The sequence below is a fragment of the Gymnogyps californianus genome, chromosome 8 (genome assembly GCF_018139145.2).
Source record: "Gymnogyps californianus isolate 813 chromosome 8, ASM1813914v2, whole genome shotgun sequence".
Taxonomy (NCBI): domain Eukaryota; kingdom Metazoa; phylum Chordata; class Aves; order Accipitriformes; family Cathartidae; genus Gymnogyps; species Gymnogyps californianus.
The window spans coordinates 22,915,844-22,937,208 of NC_059478.1; the positions used below are offsets into that span (position 1 = coordinate 22,915,844).

General features: G+C 34.9%; 1 protein-coding gene across 4 annotated transcripts in view; it reads right to left on the reverse strand.

Annotated features, from left to right (window-relative positions):
• Nucleotides 1–1,618: 1,618 nt before the first annotated feature.
• Nucleotides 1,619–21,365, reverse strand: part of MIGA1 (mitoguardin 1) — a 42,323-nt gene continuing 22,576 nt past the window's right edge. For 2 of the 4 annotated variants that reach the window (XM_050901254.1, XM_050901252.1), the window contains exons 8-16: nt 18,829–18,929; nt 8,489–8,607; nt 8,234–8,306; nt 7,829–7,915; nt 7,607–7,705; nt 7,145–7,279; nt 5,643–5,696; nt 4,479–4,595; nt 2,970–4,154 (exon numbers count right to left, since the gene is read on the reverse strand). In XM_050901254.1, coding sequence (XP_050757211.1) covers nt 3,936–4,154; nt 4,479–4,595; nt 5,643–5,696; nt 7,145–7,279; nt 7,607–7,705; nt 7,829–7,915; nt 8,234–8,306; nt 8,489–8,607; nt 18,829–18,929 — 1,004 coding nt within the window. In that variant the 3' untranslated portion in view covers nt 2,970–3,935. Of the gene's footprint in view, nt 4,155–4,478; nt 4,596–5,642; nt 5,697–7,144; nt 7,280–7,606; nt 7,706–7,828; nt 7,916–8,233; nt 8,307–8,488; nt 8,608–18,828; nt 18,930–21,365 lie in introns of all 4 variants that reach the window. The other 2 variants (XM_050901251.1, XR_007766879.1) reach the window with 2 other exon arrangements.

The following is a 21,365-nucleotide window of genomic DNA, read 5'->3' on the forward strand; positions in this document are numbered from 1 at the left end:
AGCGCAGGAACTTTCCCCCAGTGCCACCCTCAAAATAGCTGTACTCGTATTTCTGAAGCAAAGGCACAAGATTTCAGTTAAGGTCGGGCTTTTGACTCAGTAAAATAACAGTTTTCAGCAGATGAACACATGTAACACATAAAACAAATTTGGGCAGGTCAAAGCATATATACATTGCTCTTCTACAGCAGTAAGGATTAGACATTTTATGTTCTCCATTTCATTGTTTGTATTACCCCACAAAGGAATTCTTATTCTATGGCTGGAGCTCACTATAGCAGTTTAGTTTGGAAATAATCCTGAAAATACCCGTCTCCTAAAACCAAGAAAAGAGACAACAGCTTGGCATAGAGAGACGAACGCAATTAAACCATTCTGGTTAGCACCACAGGCAGGCATCTCGCCAGCTGACCAACCACTGCCTGTGTCACACCACCTACATCTACTTTGCCTGCATCATGCCTGCAAGCCACGGCAGCCATCCTTAGGTTGGGGGTTTCTTCATTTATTAAGGTGTCTGGCTGAATCACTTTTTGACTTCCAAGACTAGAAACACCAATATTTGGCTTTTTGGTGGATCACTGGCCTATGTGTTGAAAATTTATCAATGCTGTGGACCATTGAATAGAAGCAAAATTAAACAGGTTGACAAAACCAGTTCAAACGGGACAGTTCAAAAGCTGTTCCCATTCAATTTTTTTAAATGTATATAATAAATTTTGTAATAGTTGGTTTTTGTTGGATTTCAGGGAGCAAATTCCAATTTCAAGATGACTAACAGGTATGAAAACACCTGCCATATTAAATAATTTTGCATTACATTTCAAGAATTGTGTAAATTCAAGTTTTAGATAGAGTCATATGAGCAACAGTTGTTTCACTGAAATATTTTATTTAATATACACAGCTGCAGTTCATTTAGGCAACAGAAAGTTCACAAATACGCTTACTGACACTTGATTTGACACGTTTAGTTTGATAGAAACCAAAGACTACAAAGGTGAAGTATAATAATAAAGAACACATTAAAAGTGAGATTATTATTACAACTAAATTACAAATGATATAAATATTTGATTCTTGCATAATGCCTACACATTCAACATTTCTGATCTTAGGAGTACAGTTATGGCAGAAGAGGATGGCTTTTAAATTCAGCTTGTTCTTACTAGCATGGAAAGTGGTATTCAAAACTATTTAAAAATTTAGAGATTATAAACTAAATTCTGATTTTTATTATGAATTCCCTAAAGTAGAATTGCATCATACGATCATTGCTTGGGTGCAGCTCTGGCACTTGTGTTTTCAAAGATGGTGGACTTTCGAAATTCTTAAGCCATGTGGCTGGTTAGCAACAGATACTGTTAATACACCTTCTAGCTAAGGTGTATAAACCTTAGGTTATAAGAGAACTGATTCCAGTTCTGTGTTACAAGGAGACAGCTATCTCCCATTTAAATTTATAGCTCTGTCTCTGGAGTTAGGAAGGAGAGAATATATGAATGCTTTTTGGGAAAAGGTCCAAAAGGACCCAGATGAGATCAAAAGCCTACCCACACGTACCTGCACATTTCCCTCTTCCTCTCTCTTTTTCTGCCCCCCCCCCCCCCCCCAACTGTTTCTGAATCAAATATTTGTTGGTGGTATCTTACAGCAACCAGATACTGTAATTCTTACTTTGGATGGGAAATACATCAGTCCAATTTCCAATTCGATTCTATAGACTTTTGAGAGCTCTATGAGTGCATGGAAGTGCTTCTGTTTTAAAGGGACACATTTGTTTAAGCCAGATATTATCAAGTTCTCATCCATTTTCTAAATATTTTGGTGTTTCATTAGACCTTTCTCATTCTTCTGTTTAAAAAAACCCTTGCCGTTTTGACAGAAGATCAACTTTTAAATTATCTGGAAACATTTATAATCTCATGTGCAACGCTGTTGCACCTTCTTCAAGAGCTTTTTGTAAATAATATGAAAATCGCTCACTTAAATATACATTTACTTCTGTGAAAAAGTGCATTTCTGTTTTTCTGTGATGAATGTTAAGGTGTAATTTTCTTCATATCATTTTATTAGACCAGACAAACCACAGCAGACAGTTTCCTTTGAAACACTGCAACCTCCAGGTAGTACATTTGCTGTGGAATATGCCATTTACTTTGTTACTTCTATTTCCAGCTGTTCCTATTGATTCTGAACCCAAGGAGACATCTTACTGTTCCACATAATTTCATTCATAGACTTGCAAGATACAGATACTTTTGAGCAGATTAAGTATGTTTAAGCTAAGTGAGATGGGTGAAAAAAAAATTCACATTCCGGTATTGAAGACATACTTTGCAGAAAAAAAAAAGTATAGCACGGAGCATGGTGCCAAGTTCAGCAACTTGCATGGTGGAAACAGGCCAACAGCAGCATTTGGAATTTCTGTTTTATTACACATAGAAGTATTTTAATAAACTATAGTCAGTTGGCATTTCACAAGTCTATGACACATTTTTATCATTTTTGTATTTATCATATAAGTACAACAATGGAGCAAAATGTCGGCTTCAGTAAAATCTATGGAATTACACAGGTCCTCCTTTTCAAATCTCATCAATTTGGGTTGTGTTTGCAACAAAAGTTGAAATGTTTTTAATCAAAGTTTGTTTCAATATGCTAGATTTTAACAACATGCTTCTCAAGTGTCTGAATATTTAGAATTATTCTGTAATTACTTACGCAGTATTACTTGACACAGGATAGATTCTTGTGGGCTGGCTTTGTATGGCAAAGCGTATGTAAGTGTAGTTTAAGAGCCTAAGCTAACTATGAAATATTGTTTCAGTTTACAGAAATTCAAAGATTATAGATCATCTGTATTTATTACCTCTAGCACAGGAAAAAACATTACTGCAAGTTCCCTCATGCCTTCTTACTGTGCTGTGCTCCTATCTAAAGTTCAGGGTTCCACATCCTGAGCCACAGTTTTGCATTGCACATAGATGGCCACAATTGCTTGAATTTCCTCTTAAATAGACACCTGACTTCCTACAAGGAAGGGAGGAAGACAGAAATGCTTTTAATTATAAAACACTGCCTTCGATTATGTTTCATGATTAACAAATCTCATAATACATCCTTATTTAAAAATATATTTTGAAATGCTACATATGAACTGAGAATGGTATTAGTTTATTTACCACCACCATATAAAGTAGTAACAGTTTTAGAAAAAGGAAGTTTTAAATTAATTGGTGAAGCTAGCATAGCTTTTTGAATATAAATAAGTGCTCTCAAACACCTTCATGATGATTAGATATTTTGAAACAAAATGAAGTAAAAAATCCATACTGGAAGTCATTCCTGCCCAAATGGTGCCTGCATTTCCTGCATCGCTCTATTGCACTGTAGTACAAAATGACTGCTTACACCCACACAAACGTAATTTCAGGGCAGCGGCCACATGTTCAATTTTGTGAGCGTGATTACTTTATTGCATGTGTCACATGAATCAGAGACTGCATATACCCTAGTCGAAACACCTTCTAGATCTAGACACACAACGATTTGGAGAGTCTGTAATGAACATTTTGTACTACAAGCCTTTAAAGGAAACAACTCTATCAGCTTCACTTACAAATTATCTGTGCAAAAGTACAGTATTTCATAAATAAACTTTACCCAGATATTACAGAAAAAAGCTTTGGGATACATTAAGTATAAATACAGTGACAGCTGAGCTGCAAATTTAATTTAGGTATATACAATAATATGCTCACCAGTTCTTTTCGTAGATGTACATTTAACCTCCCTGAGTCCTTTTCCATACTTAGCGACACGATACATTTTCAGATGCTTGCTCAGTAACAACAACAACTTCGGCATTAGAGAGAAAGGTGGGAAGGACTACGTCAAAGTGCACTCCATTTCATTTGTCATGGATTTTAAGCTTACTGTACTTTTGCTTCTAAAAGCCCACTGGTCATGACATGCCCATGACCACTTACGCAAGCACTGACATGTCTTAGTGAATCTGCTCCAAGATAGGCCATTAAAAGTTCAGTGTGCCGGATTAATAATTGCATAAGATCTTCAGCCAAACTCTCCATAGTTGAGTATCTCACCTTTTCAAAATCAAAAATGTCTTTGAGGAAGAAAAGCACTTGATCCTAGTGGGGAAAAAAAAAAAGGAAAAACTTGTATTCACTTAGAAGAAAAAAAGTACGCAATGCTAGCTATTTGTTTTACACGTTTCCTAAAAACATCCATTTATGTATTCTTTTGGTGCTAAGATAGAAGTGCACTAAAATAGACTTTGCAAAACAGTTCTAGGCTTAAAAAAATATTTTAATATTTTCATAGTTTCTTACTGTTAGTCTTAATCTTCGGAAAATGCAAATGTATGCCTATAAATAAGATCCTCATTTCTTTTAATCTGGAAGTTTGTTTTTTTTTTTAATTAAGATAAGTGGTAATTAAAAAAAATTGCAAACCTTGAAGAAGCAGCATAGGTCATAAAGGGAATTTCTAGGGCCCAAAAAGCCCCATGCCAAAACAGGGCTGATATGTTCACATATAGCATAGAAATGTGCAAAAAATCCATCAGGCACCTAGTGATGTAAAAATTGTAGACAAAAGTTACACAGTAAATTTAGTATAAATCTCTACTATATAAAATTAAGTCTTCAGAAAAGCCTAAACCACCTACTACTTCAGGGCTGTGGTAAGTTGAACTCCTTTGAGTTATAGGGCAACTGTACCAAACAAGTGTCATGATTTTTTAAGACAAGGTTTTTACTTCAGTGGTACTTTGTATTTTAAATATTTTAAGATTAATAGGCATAAGCCCAAAAAGATCATGAACAATCTACTTTGACTCCCATGTGACAGATCAGATAATTTTATTCAGTTATTCCTGTTTGAGCCCCTATACACTATGCATAGCTGAAACTTCCAAAAAAGTAAGCAAACTGCACAGTTTTGAATGGAAAAAAATTACACCTTACAGGAATCCATCTTTAAGTCTAAAGAAAAACATAAAATATCTGTGAATGTCCATCCTGTTGTTACTTTTACAACCTACAGGCACTCATAAAATATAATATAGTATAAATTTATATATCATATATGAATGCACAGTTCATTTTATATACTCATAAACATATTTATAATTTTACAACAGCAGTTACTTTATAAAAATAATAAAAAAGAAATTAATCATAAATTAAAACATAAAATGCTGCATAAAGAACTGTCCATAAGTAAATCTAAGTTCATCAAACTCCTTGTGGTACAGTTAGTCTCTCCCTTGCAAAGACTTCCACGGTGCTTAACTTTATCCACTTTTGAATGACTCCAGCAGCACTGATGAAACTAATCCCAAGGAGTAAAGTTACTCACACATTTACAAACTTATAAATATTGAGACTTCAGTATACAAAGGAACTACAGAGTCAGATAGTTGTGCATTGAAATAGAGATGAAAATAATAGGTTACTATAACATCTATTTTGGAGCTATAATCCCTTGATATAAAACTAGTGTAGAAAAGATCTATTTATGTAAAATTCCCAACCATATTGACACAGGGATGTAACATCTCAAATCTTAAGACATAATGGTAGTTGAGGACCTTTTACAAAATACCAACTGCTTACCTTCATTTGCTGTCTTTTCTGCTTCAGTACTGACCAACAGCTTGAAGCCACAGCCTAAATGTAAAAAAAAAAAAGCCCCAAACCCTGCGTAACTTCACTATAAGAGAAATTATTTTTCAACTCAAAAGAAGTGATCTGCAGAATACTGTATTTCTATATTTTGGGGATTTGTATTTTCTTCAGTTTCAATCTTGTGATAACACAAAGTTTAAGACTATAAAATATCAGCTGATACAAATAACTAATTTTATATGTAGTTCATATTTGTTATTTTCAGATCTTACTTTGCAACATTTTTTTCAGTTTAATTCAAATGTAATTTGGCATCCTTGACTGATTTTACAGTTGCAACAGTTAGCAACATTCACTGGGTTTAACTGAGGACCAGTCTCTTACATACCAAAGCTGTGCTCAGACATAAGTAGCTATTTTAGATATTAAGTAGCATGTGAACACATTGAAATGTCCTTTTTCATTTTAGCAAAAACATTCTTGCAATAGCTTCAGATTCAACTACAGAGTTTTGTCCAAATATGGACCTGTGAAATACAATATACCGATATAGGTACTAGGCTTTCTCCCCTCGTAGCTTGTAACTATCCTCATCTGATTCTCCTTCAGTACCGCAAGATAATTTACTACTCACAAAACACAATGTTATCACATAACTACAAAAATAAATATATGCATGTTACCTTTTTTTTTCCCTCTAGAGGGAACATTTCAATTCAAAGACAAAAATAAAAGGAAAACTGGCAGTTTATAAACATAAATGGATGAAATGACAGTAGTAGCTCTACCAGCTGACCATGGCAGTAGCCTGCATGTCTGTAACAGAGGGATGATGAGATCTATTTGACAAATAAAAAGGCATATCTGAAAAAGTGTGAAATGTTATCAACATTTGAATGCCTGTATTGTATTAATTTACTTTTGTTTGCTTGCAACTTTGTGCCTTATTGCTAAATCTCTGGTATATGAACCAAAATCTGTATCTAAGATGTGGCTAACAGAAACCTCCCTTCTAAAATTCTACTTCCTCAGAGAAAACTCATTTTTGCAGGACAAGTTAAAGTATTTTCTCTAATACATTCAATCATTCTATATATTTTGGGCCCAGACTTGTAGCTTTTAAATTGCTATTATGAAAAACCTGATAACACAATCTGTTTATTTTTTCCTGAGGAATATTTCAAGTACATATTCAGTTACACTGGAAGCTGAATTAGACTTTACAGTGAAGGACGGTGTAGTTTCTTTGCTTCAAAATTAATGCTATTATCAAGAAAATATACACAGTCTTTATCCTGCAGTTGTTGGATTTATTCTCATTTTTACATTGTGCTTTAAGAATATAAAGCACAGATCGACGGAAGAACAGTTTCGGCACATACAGAAATTTTATATCAGAATGCTCACACCAATGTTATATTGATCATACCATCTACTTATTGTAACATACTACAGAACAATGATTATGAAAATTACAAACAAATACTTACTGTTTCTTTAAAAGAGGAATTTAGCCACCGGTTATTTACTACATTCTGTATAGATATTGGTGGATTTTCTAAATCTTCAAATGAATCCATTAATATGAAGTCCAGAACAACATCATAAAAATTCAGGTTTTTCACCTGTATTAAATCAGAACATGATCTAAGTAACCTCGTTTCTCTTTTAACAGTGGAATTCAGCATGCACCATATTCTAACTGTATTAACATGCAAATTTAGAACTGTTTTTATGAATATTAAAGATACTTTGTCAGTAAAGGAGAAGTTAAAAAAAATATTACATGCTTTCTGGTACTAAGCTGCAGTGGTGGATGCCATTTCTCTAAATTAGCAATGTAAACAGAAAAGAGTTGCCTTTCCCACAATTCTGAACTGTACAAGTTTATTTTTAGATGCTATGGTTTGCATAATTAAGGGTAAAAGCTCTTTTCAGAAATTCAGACTCACTCCTCTAGCAGCAAGTTCCATTTCAGTATTATCCCAGTGATCTGTTTGTTCCAAAAAATATATCATTTCATCAAAGACATCTTCAAATTTCTTTGGATTCTGTAAAGTAAAAGCAATGAGTATCAAGCAAACTTAACAAGAGAGATGGTTTATTTACACTGGAAAGTGAATTCTGGTAGAAGTTACATTAACAATAAAACATTAGTTAAAAAAGGCTTTTACCTTTCGTGCTCTCACAATTAAAGCAGACAAAATTTTTCTTCCACTTTCAGCAAGAAATATTCTGTTTGCTGTTTCTGAAAGAATTATCTAGAAAAGGTTTCAGAAAATATAGACATATTCATTCACAGGTTATACTAAGCGACCTTAAACACTTCAATCAAATTTAATATAATTAGAACCACTAGTATAGTAGGCAAGTTCCTAATAAGCCTTTGCTGCAAAGGTTCCAAAGCTAATCACAAAATTGGGACTCCTCTGCAAATATGTCCCATTTTAGAATTATAGAAATGTAAAAGCAACAAGAAAATATTTAATTACAGAATATGTTATAAAAATGCTGAATAGTTTCAATGTCACATACTTTAGGCTTAACAAGACAGATAAATCACTCTCCTTATTATTTACCTGAAAAGCTTGTCGAATACAGTGAAGCTTAGCAAGGAAGTCACTGTCTCCTAGACATTCAAACATTTCAGTCCTATATAAAATAGAAAAGTTTTCAAAGACCATTAAAAAAAGAAGCACAAGAAAATTCAACTAGGTCTAATTCCTAGAAAAAATACCTAGTACAAGTAGCTTCTAAAAAATGAGTTCTATATAGAATATTTAACTTTAATTCTTGCTTTTCTTGGAAATAATTAAGTAGACATAAATCAATACCTTAACACTCGTGAATAAATTTTGCCTTCTTCTGCTAAGTGCATAGCTTCTTCATACAATGGGCAATGGCAAAGGGAATCTAGACCATACGTATTACGAATCTCTCTGTGCTCTGTAAGCTGAAAAAAATTTTTTTTGAAGTTCATTAAAGAGCTTGCTAACATAATTTTTGTAAAGATAAAACAAATTAAAGAAGTTTTCCCAATATTCTACTGAAAGATGTATCCTTTTCTGCATCTGCTTAAAACAAAGGGACAACACACAAGTAGTAAACAGAAGAGTAACACCATACTATTAACAAGACTGTTACTTCGTAACTTTTAAAATCTGAAAGCTACAGTTTCAGGTTTCAAGTTTCCAAAGTTTAATTAATAAAAGGAGGCAGCTTAGTTTTGTTTTTAATTTGCCTAGTTAAGTTTTTAATTTTCCTAGTTAGATCTAATGGGTCTCAAAGCTGTTAAAAAAAAAAAAATTGTCAGGACACAAAGTACAGAATGATTGCATCATGCAAATCTTTAAGAAGCTGGAAATAGTAACATCCTCCCACTCCTGTTTTTGTTTCACTGGTAAATATGTCTGCAAGTTACCAAAGCATACCGTATGAAGCATGAGCATCCAGCATTTTACTATAGGCTCCCAAAAAGGTTTTCATTATTGGCAGTTTTAATTTTGTGGTTATCATATAAATTAACGTGAACTCGTAGACATTTTTAGAGCAAGAAAAAAACAAAACCAGATTAAGAAATCAAAGCACATAAATAATACAGAGAACTCGTGTTTACAGGATATCATATTTAATCCACAAAACAATGGCTAGCTACAATTTCCACCACAAACATTACATCATATTATCAGTGATCCAAAAAAAAAAAAAAAAAAAAAAAAATCAGAGGCTTACACATCTTTCAGTTTAGTTAATGACCAGAAAATAAATTCTCACTTTTTCTTTTATCCTTTTTTTTTTTTTTTTAAATATATCCTGCATGGAGGAAACAAACCTGTGCTTCTAGGCTATAAAAACAGAGACTAGAAACATCTTTAAAAAATAATTCTCACAGTAATTGAACTATATAAAAATAGTTACCCTATATCTTAGAGAGATTTAAAAAAAATCAGATTAAAATATAACTTTATGTTAAACTTCCATTAAAATTTTCAAATAAATATATGCTGAAAAGTTTTTCCTATCACTGAGGACATACAGGCAACTGCTGGCATGAGACTTCATAAAGACATTAAGAAGTGTACTTCCAGTGTGTCTTCTCCACAGACTTTAGTTGAGCCCATTACAGCAATAACAGTTTGGCCAAGTAGGCTTGCCTGCTAAAGGGAAGAATATAAGCATGTACCAACACCTATTTTTGTCCAGGTAAACATTTAGGCACATGAATAAGTTACAGAGATTTCAGTACAGAGTTGGTGTTCTGACAAGCGTCACGCCTTGTTAGATAGTATATACTTGCTGGTACTCACTGATGTTTTGAATCACTCATACCAGTATCCTTTTACTGTAAGCAAATACATACAATTCCTTTCATAAAATTGTCAGGTTCCATTTTAAATTGATTTGTTTGGGTAAAAAACAAAACAAAACAAAACAAAACAACAAAAAAATCTGTATTCCTATACAGATTTCTACAGAGTTCTCGAATTGAGACTCAGGTGACAAGATGATAGCTAGGGAATAAGTGAAGGAATAGAAGTTTTAAGGTCAACAAAATGTTATACTTAAATGAGTAATATACACACTCAGAATTCATCTAGCTTGAAAGTATTTCCATTTTAAAAGTACATATTTGTTTATCAGTTGTTTTGCTTGGAAGAACAGAGTAGAATAAGCTGACTTCCTAAAAAAGATTTACAGCTATTAAGACCAAAGATTTTATTCCAATTTAACAATACTAATCATAGCACCAAACTGTGTTTTGGATTCACTAATCCAAAAAGCCCACCTGAAAATTTATGTTCTTACTAAACAAAGGAAGCCACACAGCTTTTAATTGAAAATATATGTGAAAATATATAGGAAGGAATAATTTAACCAACTGGAAGAAACAGGAATATATTGATTTCTTTCAGATATAAGAAATCAATATACATACAGACACATACATATATATACACACATGTATATATAGTGTAATAGGCAGAACAGGTATAAACAAGAAAAAGTGAAAAATCTTTACTCCAGAATTTGTTTTTCTACATTATGGTTAAGAAAGTATTAACTGTGGAACAATACATATGTATTTTCCAAAATAAACATCAAAACAGAACACAAATAAGTATACTAATTTATTTTTTACCTGATCCAGCTATTACTGAAGCCATAAAACTTTCCATTTACTTTATTTCATTTGCAAAGCATGAGAAGAAATAGGTTGTGAACACATGCACTTTGTAAACAGCTGCCCCTCTCTTGGTTATCATTTCTGTGGTAAAAGGGATTATATTAGTTTTCTCCAGTGAACTTCAGGCAAATCACCTTCTTCAGATATTTAGGCAAACTGACTGACTGTGACTGAATTAGGACTCGTGATTTCTACAGTTAGATGCAGGTAATCTTCATCTGCCACCAGCAAGCCTGAGATGATAACATCTTTTGCACTTGAAGATGCCTGATCATAGCCTTTGTGGTTACAGATTAGCACAGAGTCTGATATCTTTGAGTTGGGTGAGGTGCTTGATTATATTTAGCTTTTTTGGTTTTTTTAAACTTCCTCTCATGCTAGCAGATGAAATAAAATAGCTGTGTTACTGTTGTAATGCGTATTATTGAGCTTAAATGAAGAAAGCAGTTAAATCAACCAGCTACTAAGCAGGGTGTAACTATTCTTCTGCTGAGAAGATGGTTTTGATTACAGATCGAAGTTAGTTCCAACCAATAACGTTTGGAAAGGGGGTGCAAATTCCTCTATCACTGACTTCTCTTAGCATGCAAAAAGAGGAGAGGAGAAAAAACAAAACAAACTAAAAACCAGAAACTAAAATGACCTCTGAAGTTTAACTAGAAAAGGTGATTTCCAGACAAGCTCTGAAGCTGCACTGTAGTCCTCCTGGAGTCATCATGGATTTTCTTTTGATGCTTTCTAGTATTTAAAAATATATTTATATATAAATATTTTATATATAGATATAAGAATATATGTATGTAACACACAGTATTATATTTTAAATGGTCTTGCAAACATTCAATAATGGCCATTCTTTTTGAGATGAAATAAGCTGAAAGCTAGCCTATATAAACATCCTGGTTCAAAACAAAATTAGTTGAAGATGCTTGGAACACATATCCACATGTCTAACATAGCAGAGTTCAGCTATTAGAAGAATAGACAAATCATATACAATGTTTAACAACATGCAGAGCACACAACATTTTCTAGACAAGAACTTCTCAAGTTGTCATCAAAAGGAAAATGAACTCTTTGTTGTAAAAGTCTCCAAGGACTTCTTACCTTTGAGGAAAAAGGTGGAGAGAAAGGTTAGTTTTAAATGAGATGGTTCACTATAACTGCCTTATATGAATTGGCATGCATTCATGATATATATTCAGGTACCTGCTTTTTACCCCACTATGTATCCCTATGCACCACGTAACTTTCCTCAACAGTTGCTCAGTATTTATCAGAAGTTAGCAGAAAGCCCCAGCATCCCACATCTTCCCATCACAGGTAAGTTGGACTCTTGAAAGCTCCTCGAGTCCTTTCTTGCCACTCTGTAGCGAACACTTCTTTGCACAGCCACTGCCATTCTGAAATGCTTAACACACCACTAAGGATGAAAAAGCGCTGCATGCACAGCTACCAAAAGTGCTGGTAGTTGTGAGTAACACAGAGGCTTTTGGTGATGGACCTGACATGCCAGCCTCTAAATGTCTGCTATTTCCTCAGTGTCATGTGGGGTTACATGAAAAAGAATATGAAAATGCAGACAAAGAAGAGACGAAAAGATGAATCACCCTACAGCAGCAATCTAGTCTTGTAATGCTTTACTTCTTTCTATCCATTCAAGGCTCAAGAAAGAGATAGTAGTTGTTGGTGACCACTGTGCAAGACATTCATGATGACTTCAGTGGATACCTAACTTCATTGTGTTGAAATAATACGTAAATCTTCAAAACTCCAAAGCTTGTAGCGATAACTTGCGTCTCTACACGCAGCACTGCAAAGCAGCCTCTGACGATTACAACATGGATTGTTTTTGTTCAGATGCTAATCAGTTTTCTCTGGACAGTTCAGATTTAAGGCTGCATCTGCTAGTAAAGAGATGCTGAAAACATTGTTGTAAAGCATCAAATCTCTGCAACTTGCAACAGTTTTTAAGCCTGGGATGCCCTGACTGCTTTGGTCTAATGAACAGACTCAGTACTCTTATTTGCCACCTACAAGTTGTTTCTTAATAAATAGAAAAAATTCTCAGCTGTGCATCAAGACCTTGTTGACTACCAAAATAACCACCTATATGAATGTAACAAAAATAAACAATGCTAGACCTTTTAGGAATTCTTGTTTGCTCCCCCTAATAAAATGGTCAATTTACTGGCACAGTCAGCATTCCTTACATTCTGAGAAACTATGCTTATCCTATATTAAAGAGGCTGCCGATGATCTCTTTCTCTGGATATCTTTATCTTTTAAAAGATTTTTTTTTTTTTTTAAACATAAGTAGCTGCAGGATGAGTGTGAAACGTTTTGGGAGTTGGAAGATGTGATGGTGATTACTAACTAAAACATCTGAGATGGTACTTTAATAAACCAAAAGATAAAGTGGTGCCTTCTTCCTAATATCTGGAAGAAAATAGAAAGGAAGTTCATGTATTTTCAGGAACTCCTTTTATACTTACTTGTATATATTACAAGACACCTGATACATTTTATTTGAGGAAAACACATTCAGAACATGATTTTTATCTGAATTATTGCTCCAATTTTATTAATTTTAAGCATAATGAAGAATGTGAATTCATGATGTTGTGTGCGTCAGTGGTAGTACTACTCCTTGCCAGGTGGAATAATCCTAGGCTATGTGCTGTGTCTGGTACATAGGCTTTTGCCTCCATAATACCCACATGGAGGTATTATGGTACAAAAATTAGTTCAGTGCTAATATATGGGAGTTGTTACAAATGTTACATATATTTTCTACGAATTAAAAACTATATGTATGAGCGGTCAGCATATAGGAACACACTGGCTATTAGATGAAACTCCTCCTTGTCCTAGAAGTGAAAACATTTAATATACTATGCAAATACCATACATAGCTAAGGTTTCTGTTAGAGGACAAGGATCAATGCCAGATTTTTTTATTTTATTATTATTTTTAAAGCTTTAGACACCATTTAGTGACTTGTTGGCCTAAGTTTTCCTATTCATAGCCATACAGCAAACAACCACAGCTGTCCTTGGAGGGAATCAAAGGAATGTGGTTCCCGTTGACCACTCTTCATTGTCACATGGAAAACTTTTCCCCACAATGGAATTTTTTTAACTACGGCTACATCTATTTGGATGCAGAAGACAAATAATGGGGGGGGAACAACACAAATGAAGCATGAAGTTTGAGGAATTTGTTAGAAAGGACATAGGAATGGGAGGTGTTTCTTAAAGTGGAACAGAATTTTTCTGTTGCCTACAACACCACTGACATTTATCGTGAGGTGGAAAGCTTCTGATGATGAGATGAACAGACAAGCTTTACTACTGGATATTGTGCTTCACTGGACACCATGAAATCGTTTGAGTTTGCCCAAAGTAGTAGGCAGTGGTTAGTGGTAGTTCAGGTACAGGTTCTTCAAAGAAACAGTATTACTGTTAGCAGAATGAAAGACTTCAGGGATTAATTCTTTCCTCTCTTTCTCCATATGTTTTAAGACTATAAATATAAGGCACCTTCATACCTCATTAGAGTTGTTAGAATAGGGAGCTCCTTACAATTTGCTACCCAGGGCATGCTAGACTACAGGACTGCTGTACTACATTTGTTTTTGAGGTAAGACAGTAATCCATGTCAAATTGGCAGATGACATGAACATGGAGGAAGTGACCAGGATGAGAACAATAAGGCCTGAAAAGATCAGATTAGTGATTACGGTCACACTTCTGAAGGCAGTCAGAACACAGGAGGGCATGTCTCCGATTTTTGTGATCAAACAGGAAAAAACCCAAACCAAACATCTCACTTACAAATGCTGTAGGAATACACCTCACTATTACTTGCCAACATTATTCCCTCTGGTATTCCCTATTTCAGGAAAGGAATAAGACATCTATCTGGAAACCAGGAAAAAGGTAACCCTACCTTTAAGTGACAGGGCTCTTTTTGAGCACTTTCTCAACCTAAAATTCAATTTCAGTCACTTTGAAGGTTTTGGTGCCATATACAAATAATTACAGGCGCACAGAAACTGGTGTTCTTTCCCTGTTATCAAAGCCTGCTCCTTCCTGCATTGTTTTGTTTTAATAGATTTGAACTGAGAAAAAGACAACCTTAGTAAAGGAATTACTGATAAAAAAAAAAGAGCAGCTAAGGCTTTATCCACAAGTCTAAAAAAATCTCCTAAGCTTTGGACTGAGTTAACATTTTAATAAAGAAAGCAAAGTTTATTTGATAATAGAACTACAGATTCAGTTCTAGTCAAGATATGAAAATAAGACATGATAAATGCACATGTACTGACAACGGAGAGGCAGCAAAGCTCACTGTCAGGGAGAGCAGGAAAGAGCTTCTATTGGAAAGATGGAAAAGAAGCCAGGAAAGAGAGGGTGGAGACCTTTATCTGGCACACTCACTGCTATATTCTTGCCAAAGGTGGTAGCTATTTTGATCACACAGTAGGTGAGATAGCAAGAATATGAAAAGGATACTAACCCTCATAAACAAGTTGATGGCAGACAGTCTCAAATGGGGAAGAAAATACCATTATTTATCACAGTATATAGTATCAATAACTTAATTAGGGCAAATGGTTGTGCTTACCATCCCTTTTGCAGTGCTTCTGAGAGCCTATGTGTGTTTAGGAATAGAAGTCTGTCTGGGCTTGGGGATGGCAACCGTCTCTCTAAGTTATCTTTATAAGGATTCAGGCACCTGTGTATTGTAAGTGTCCAGACTGGCACAATTCTGTATGAGAAGTCATCAAGTGCATGATCCTCAGCATCCTCTTGATTATCGGCAATAGCCAAGATAAAGTTTTGGCATACCCTACTGCTATCCTGCAGAGCTCATCAAAAGGGCATGTGATTTAAACTCTGCCAACTGTCCCAGTTTTGTACAGTTCTTTTCTTGAAAACCATCTTCCTATGGTTTGTCCTAATATAACACAGCACAACATTGTTGTTGCCTCCTAAGCAGTATCCCTATCAATTTCCATCAAAACATCTGTCTATGTCTTGTTTTAGGATTCCCTGTATCTTTGCTGTTATCTCTCCTGAGGGCAGTGAACTAAATTTGACTTGACTGTGTGTCAGCACTGAAACATGAAAATAGCTTCCAGTCTCTAAAACCAGAGTCACACAAAATACTTAGCCCTGCTCCTTGGGACAAGATGCAACATAGAAGGAAGATGAATAACTGTCAACATACAGCTTGTAGCATGATGTGACCACAAAAAATGCTGCTACTTTGTAATTTCCTGGAAAGTGAAATTACTAATGATTCCAGTAGGGCAAAATCACACAGCAGTATGCACACATATATGAATTTCAGATTTAAAAACTTTGCTAAACATTTCTATCAGCACACAGAGTTTATGATAGTTACTAAAATTGTAACTGCAATCAGGGAGCACAGGATGAAAGAACAACTGCCTATTTGCCCATTAGCTGAGACAGAGCCAAAGCTGGAAAAGCCTCAGACCTCTGTCCTGGTTTCGGCTGGGACAGTTAACTTTCTTTTCAGTAGCTGGTACAGTGCTGTGTTTTGGATTTAGTGTGAGAATGATGTTGATAACACGCTGATGTTTTAGTTGTTGCTAAGTAGCGCTTATCTTAAGCCAAGGACTTTCCAGTTTCCCATGCTCTGCCAGCAAGCAGGTGTGCAAGAAGCTGGGAGGGAGCAGAGCCGGGGCAGCTGACCCGAACTAGCCAAAGGGGTATTCCATACCATGGAACGTCATGCCCAGTATATAAACTGGGGGGAGTTGGCCGGGAGGGGCGGATCGCGGTTCGGGAACTAACTGGGCATCCGTCAGCGGGTGGTGAGCAATTGCATTGTGCATCACTGGTTTTTTTCCTTCCCCCCCCCTTCCTTTTTTTTTTGTTGCATTCCTTTTCATTACTATTATTATTACATTACATTATTACTATTGTTAGTATTATATTTTACTTTAGTTATTAAACTGTTCTTATCTCAACCCACGAGTTTTACTTTTTTTCCTTTGCTTTCCTCCTCCTCACCCCACTGGGAGGGGGAGGGGGAAACGGCTGCATGGTGCTGAGTTGCTGACTGGGGTTAAACCACGACACCTCTTAGCCTGAAACATTCAATTCTAATCCAGTGACATCAAAGTGATTACTGTTCTCTACTAATAGCTAAAATACACTGGGAAGTAGTTATTACTCCTTCTCATTGCCATAGTTATTTACAGTACTAATTTAAAGCATTTTTCCCCCCCAGAGGATGGGCAAAACTTTACATCAAGGTAACACTATATTCATAAGAGAAGACCAATTCACAGCTTTATTTTACCTGCACCACACAATGATGCCCCAGTAGCTACAACTAGAGAGCTAACTGGCCCTGTAGTTTAAGCCTAGTGGCTCATATTTAATCCAGAATTTTGAACACCGAACTTCAAGTTGCTTATGGCTTTGTTAATCTTCAGGACGCCTCCTATCAGCTGAGAATTTTAATGGATTCTTCAATAAACTCTGAGAAAGGAGATCAGAGAGCTTGTTCTATTGGCAAAGGCTAAAACAGCTGGAAAGGAAGAGAAAAATCTTCATAACTTTGTTCTGGAAGCAAGAGTTGACAAAAGTGGCTTTGAGGTATCAAAATGTGGAGAATATTTTCAGGATACGTAAAGACAATTCCATTGCCAATTTTGACTCAAACATTTCTTTAGCAAATACTGAGACAATTTAGCTTCAGGATAGGATGGTTATTCCACTGAGGTGATACATCCTGGGCTTAAAAAACAAAAAAACAAAACAAAAAAAAAACCCCCCTAAACCCAAGCAACACAAATGAGCATAGTGGATTGTTCCCATCTTCACATACTTGCAAAAACACTAGGAAAGTTCATGGGGGGGGAAGATACAAAGTTTACAAACTGTAGTGGTTTACAGCTCCTCTCAAGAGCTGACAGAGTTGAAGCAAGCTTGAATTGTGGTCTTGTCCAAATTACAGCAAAGAGTAACCAGTCTCTATAGACACAATCTTTGTTAGGAATGAATGCTAGGCATACCATCACAACTTAATGTGAATTACTAAATCAAGGTAATTGTGTTATGGAGAAACAAACCATACAATAGACAGTCAAAATAATAATTGCAAAGAATGTTCATGCAATTCTCTCTCTTTTTACAACTGTCTGAGTTTAGTAGCTTAGTTGTAGTGCATATATGATAGCAATATCTAACACAGAATGTATCTATTGAGACCAAATGCCTTTCCTGTAATTTGGAGAAGAGTGCTATTCGAGATCACTTCAGCTCCTGAGAGACTATAAAAGGAGACATTCCTCATTCAAATAAGTGTGTCGCTGTATATAAAATTCTTTCAAATACTTCAAGGGAGCTGTAGCAGATTTCAGCTAATAGACAATGCCCTGTTATCCAAAGATTATTTCTTTAAGTATCCTTTGTGGTCTTATCCAAGAAGATTAGGGAAAGTTAGATGAAGTATATTATATTGTGCATGGAATGTACTAAAATAGGTAGCTGTCAATTTCTAATTATTTCCTCTCCAAAAAACCCAACTCCAAAAAAGACAAAGCCTTCTTCATATGTCTTTATATTACGGTAAGGGAATAGGAAAAAAAAAGAGAATAGAAAAATACAATTCATGGTGAAAGGAACTACTATAGCCTCAACTATTTGTGCTTCTTCACTCATGAAGATCTGCTATATTTTTCAAAAGCAACGTCTTTTTAGAAGGAGTTGGGGAAACATTCTGCCAGTGCACAAAAAAAAAAAAAAGATGATAAGTAAATTGATCCCAACTTCATTACTTGAACTGCTAGGAAGCTGGTTACAACTAAGCAAAGAAAGCTTCTTTTTTTCCCCCATAAGAGAAATACATTTTGCTTACAATAATCAGCAAAAAATTAAAATTCTTCTGTTCACTGTTCAAATAGATCAATGAATCTTTAAAGAAGCAATCTTTATGAGTCTTACCTCAGCTGTGGAAACAAAGGAGTCTGTTGATGCAATGCTTAATGTATCTCGAAGGCAGAAATCATCCGTATTATCCTTTACAGTAATGTCTGTATTTTTATCTTTAAAATAAATTAAAAAAAATATAAAAGCCTGATTATTAGACTATCAGAAAATTCCATTTAAATCTTGAAAGTGTGTTTCATGCATACTTTAATGTAGTACTTCATTTGGAAGATATAACATTGTACTACTATGACAGTAAATTCTCCTCTGACCTGCTAACATATATAAAGGTGACTGTATTTTTCTGTCTTTAAAGTGGACTTAAAAACATCATCTGCAATAAACAGAGAGAAGAAAAAAATATTTCCCCAGGGGTTTTGCCTTTTCTTTGATAGACTTCTGAAGATCTCTCTATCTAAAGATATTACTTTGCTATATTGATCTAAATCCTCTGTTAAGTTTTTAACTTGGCCGTGTTATATAACAAATGCACAATGTTTTAGTAACCAAGAAATACCGTTCTAAATAAAAGTCCGTTAATAAAAAACAGGTTTCAGCTTCACTTGAATTTGTTTCATTTTCTACTTCTCATGCCTTTTTTTCACTTGCTCGTTCTTCAGGAGAGCAAGTGAAGTTTTTAATCTTCACTGTATCCTCTTTCCCCAAAAACCTTTTCCATTGAAATAACACATCCAGAAGCATTTCCTATACTACTAGAATTCTTAAAGCCTTTAAAATAACTGATATTTTTTGCTTAAAATCATCTGCAATACAGTTTCTCTGTTTTCCTTTATTTTATTCTCAGATTTCAACTGTTGCACATATTACTAGCACACACAGTTTCGTTTTCACTGTACAGAAACACTTTCACAGAAGGATTAAATGCATAAATCAGTAAATCAGACTTTGGCTTGATGTGCCCCATACTACATTCTCAGTAGAGCACAGGCATTTATTTTGGGTTACTCTACCTTCAGACATTACATATGTGTTGCTAAAAGTCTGTTTTATTTCCAACAGTCAGCAGCAACCAGCTACGCAATGTCATCCAGATCTGTTGCTACGGCAATACTTCATAAAAAACACTATTACATAGCAAAGTGGCCAAATGCCAATATACTGGAATGGTTTACTCATCAATTGAAATGCTACAAATCCACACAACTTAACTATTATTTCAGTGGTTGTTATGGTTTTATTAGTTACGGACTTGGAATGACAGCTCAAAAATTGCACATAACAATAAATATCTGCCTTTGAGACTATTCACTGAGGGAAAAAATTATTAAAAGTTTGGACAAAGATTTTACTAGATTGAGTTAGGCAGATTCCTACTTGTAATCACAACTTCACCAATATTCATATGAAAGTCTCTGATTTTTTCAGATCATTCTTAATAGTTTGTTCTTTCTTTTGACCTCTTAAAACCAAGAAGAAAAGTACAGCAGCATCCAAGCTGGTTGAGCAACAATCACATACTGGAATCTGAAGAGCTGGAACAGAAAACCAAACTGCGGTTTGTAAAGCATTTGCTTGAGGTCTGGTAAGAGCAGATGGGTAACATGATGTTTCCTTCTTATTTCTAGCTCATAATTTGCATTAATCCCCTTCTAATATTACATTAAATGCTTTTCTAATATCACTTTTTCACATAAGCAGTTGCTGAAACTGCATTAATACTGTTAAACATAGGGTAGTACAGGGATGTATAGCCTGGTTGCAGATTTTTCTACTGAACCTCTCCTTTTGGCTAAGTTGTTTTCCATAATAAATTTGCCATTAAAACAAAAGTTTCTACATCTCACAGTTAGAAAAGTCCTCTAGCACCTGGTTCAAGTGCAATCCAAAGAAATTATTTTCCTGATGCTCCCAGTCTGTAGGCAACATGCAACACTTACTTCATGAGAAGTAAACAGCTACATTCACAAGTAGCAATGCAAATTACAAACTCGGACAAGAGTAAAGCGTGGGCCATACTTATAAAGATCTTACTGATGGCTCTAATTAAGGTGTTAAGGTAAGGACCCAACTCTTATGTACACAAAGTGCAGCTGTCAAGTAGTCTCATATATCAACTTATTCACAATCCAAGAACGTCTCCACCACCCTCAGGGAAGACCCAACTATACCGTGGACTGAAGACTCAAACCCTTTGGATACTTTCTGATAATTACTGTGCTGTTGCTGTTATATGCGAGTTTATAGCTCAAGGACAACAATATATCCCCAAATTGACACTGAAGTATTTAACATTGGGCTATGTGATTGATTACATATAAATGTGAATAATGCTATTTAACTAAAATTTATTCTGCATATATATACACACTAAAAAAAATAAATCGGTGTAAGTGAAGGAACCACAGAGTTTCCAGCCCAGAATACCACAGAATCAGGGGTTCTTCTGTAGAGTTTGCATTCAGCCTGCTACAGATTAAATGAAGCTCTAGAGATAATAAGATTTTGAATACATCTGTATTTGCTGAAGAAGTCATAATTCCAAGTTTTCTAATACGGGCCTACAACTGTCACCTAGCCAGTATATTTTTACC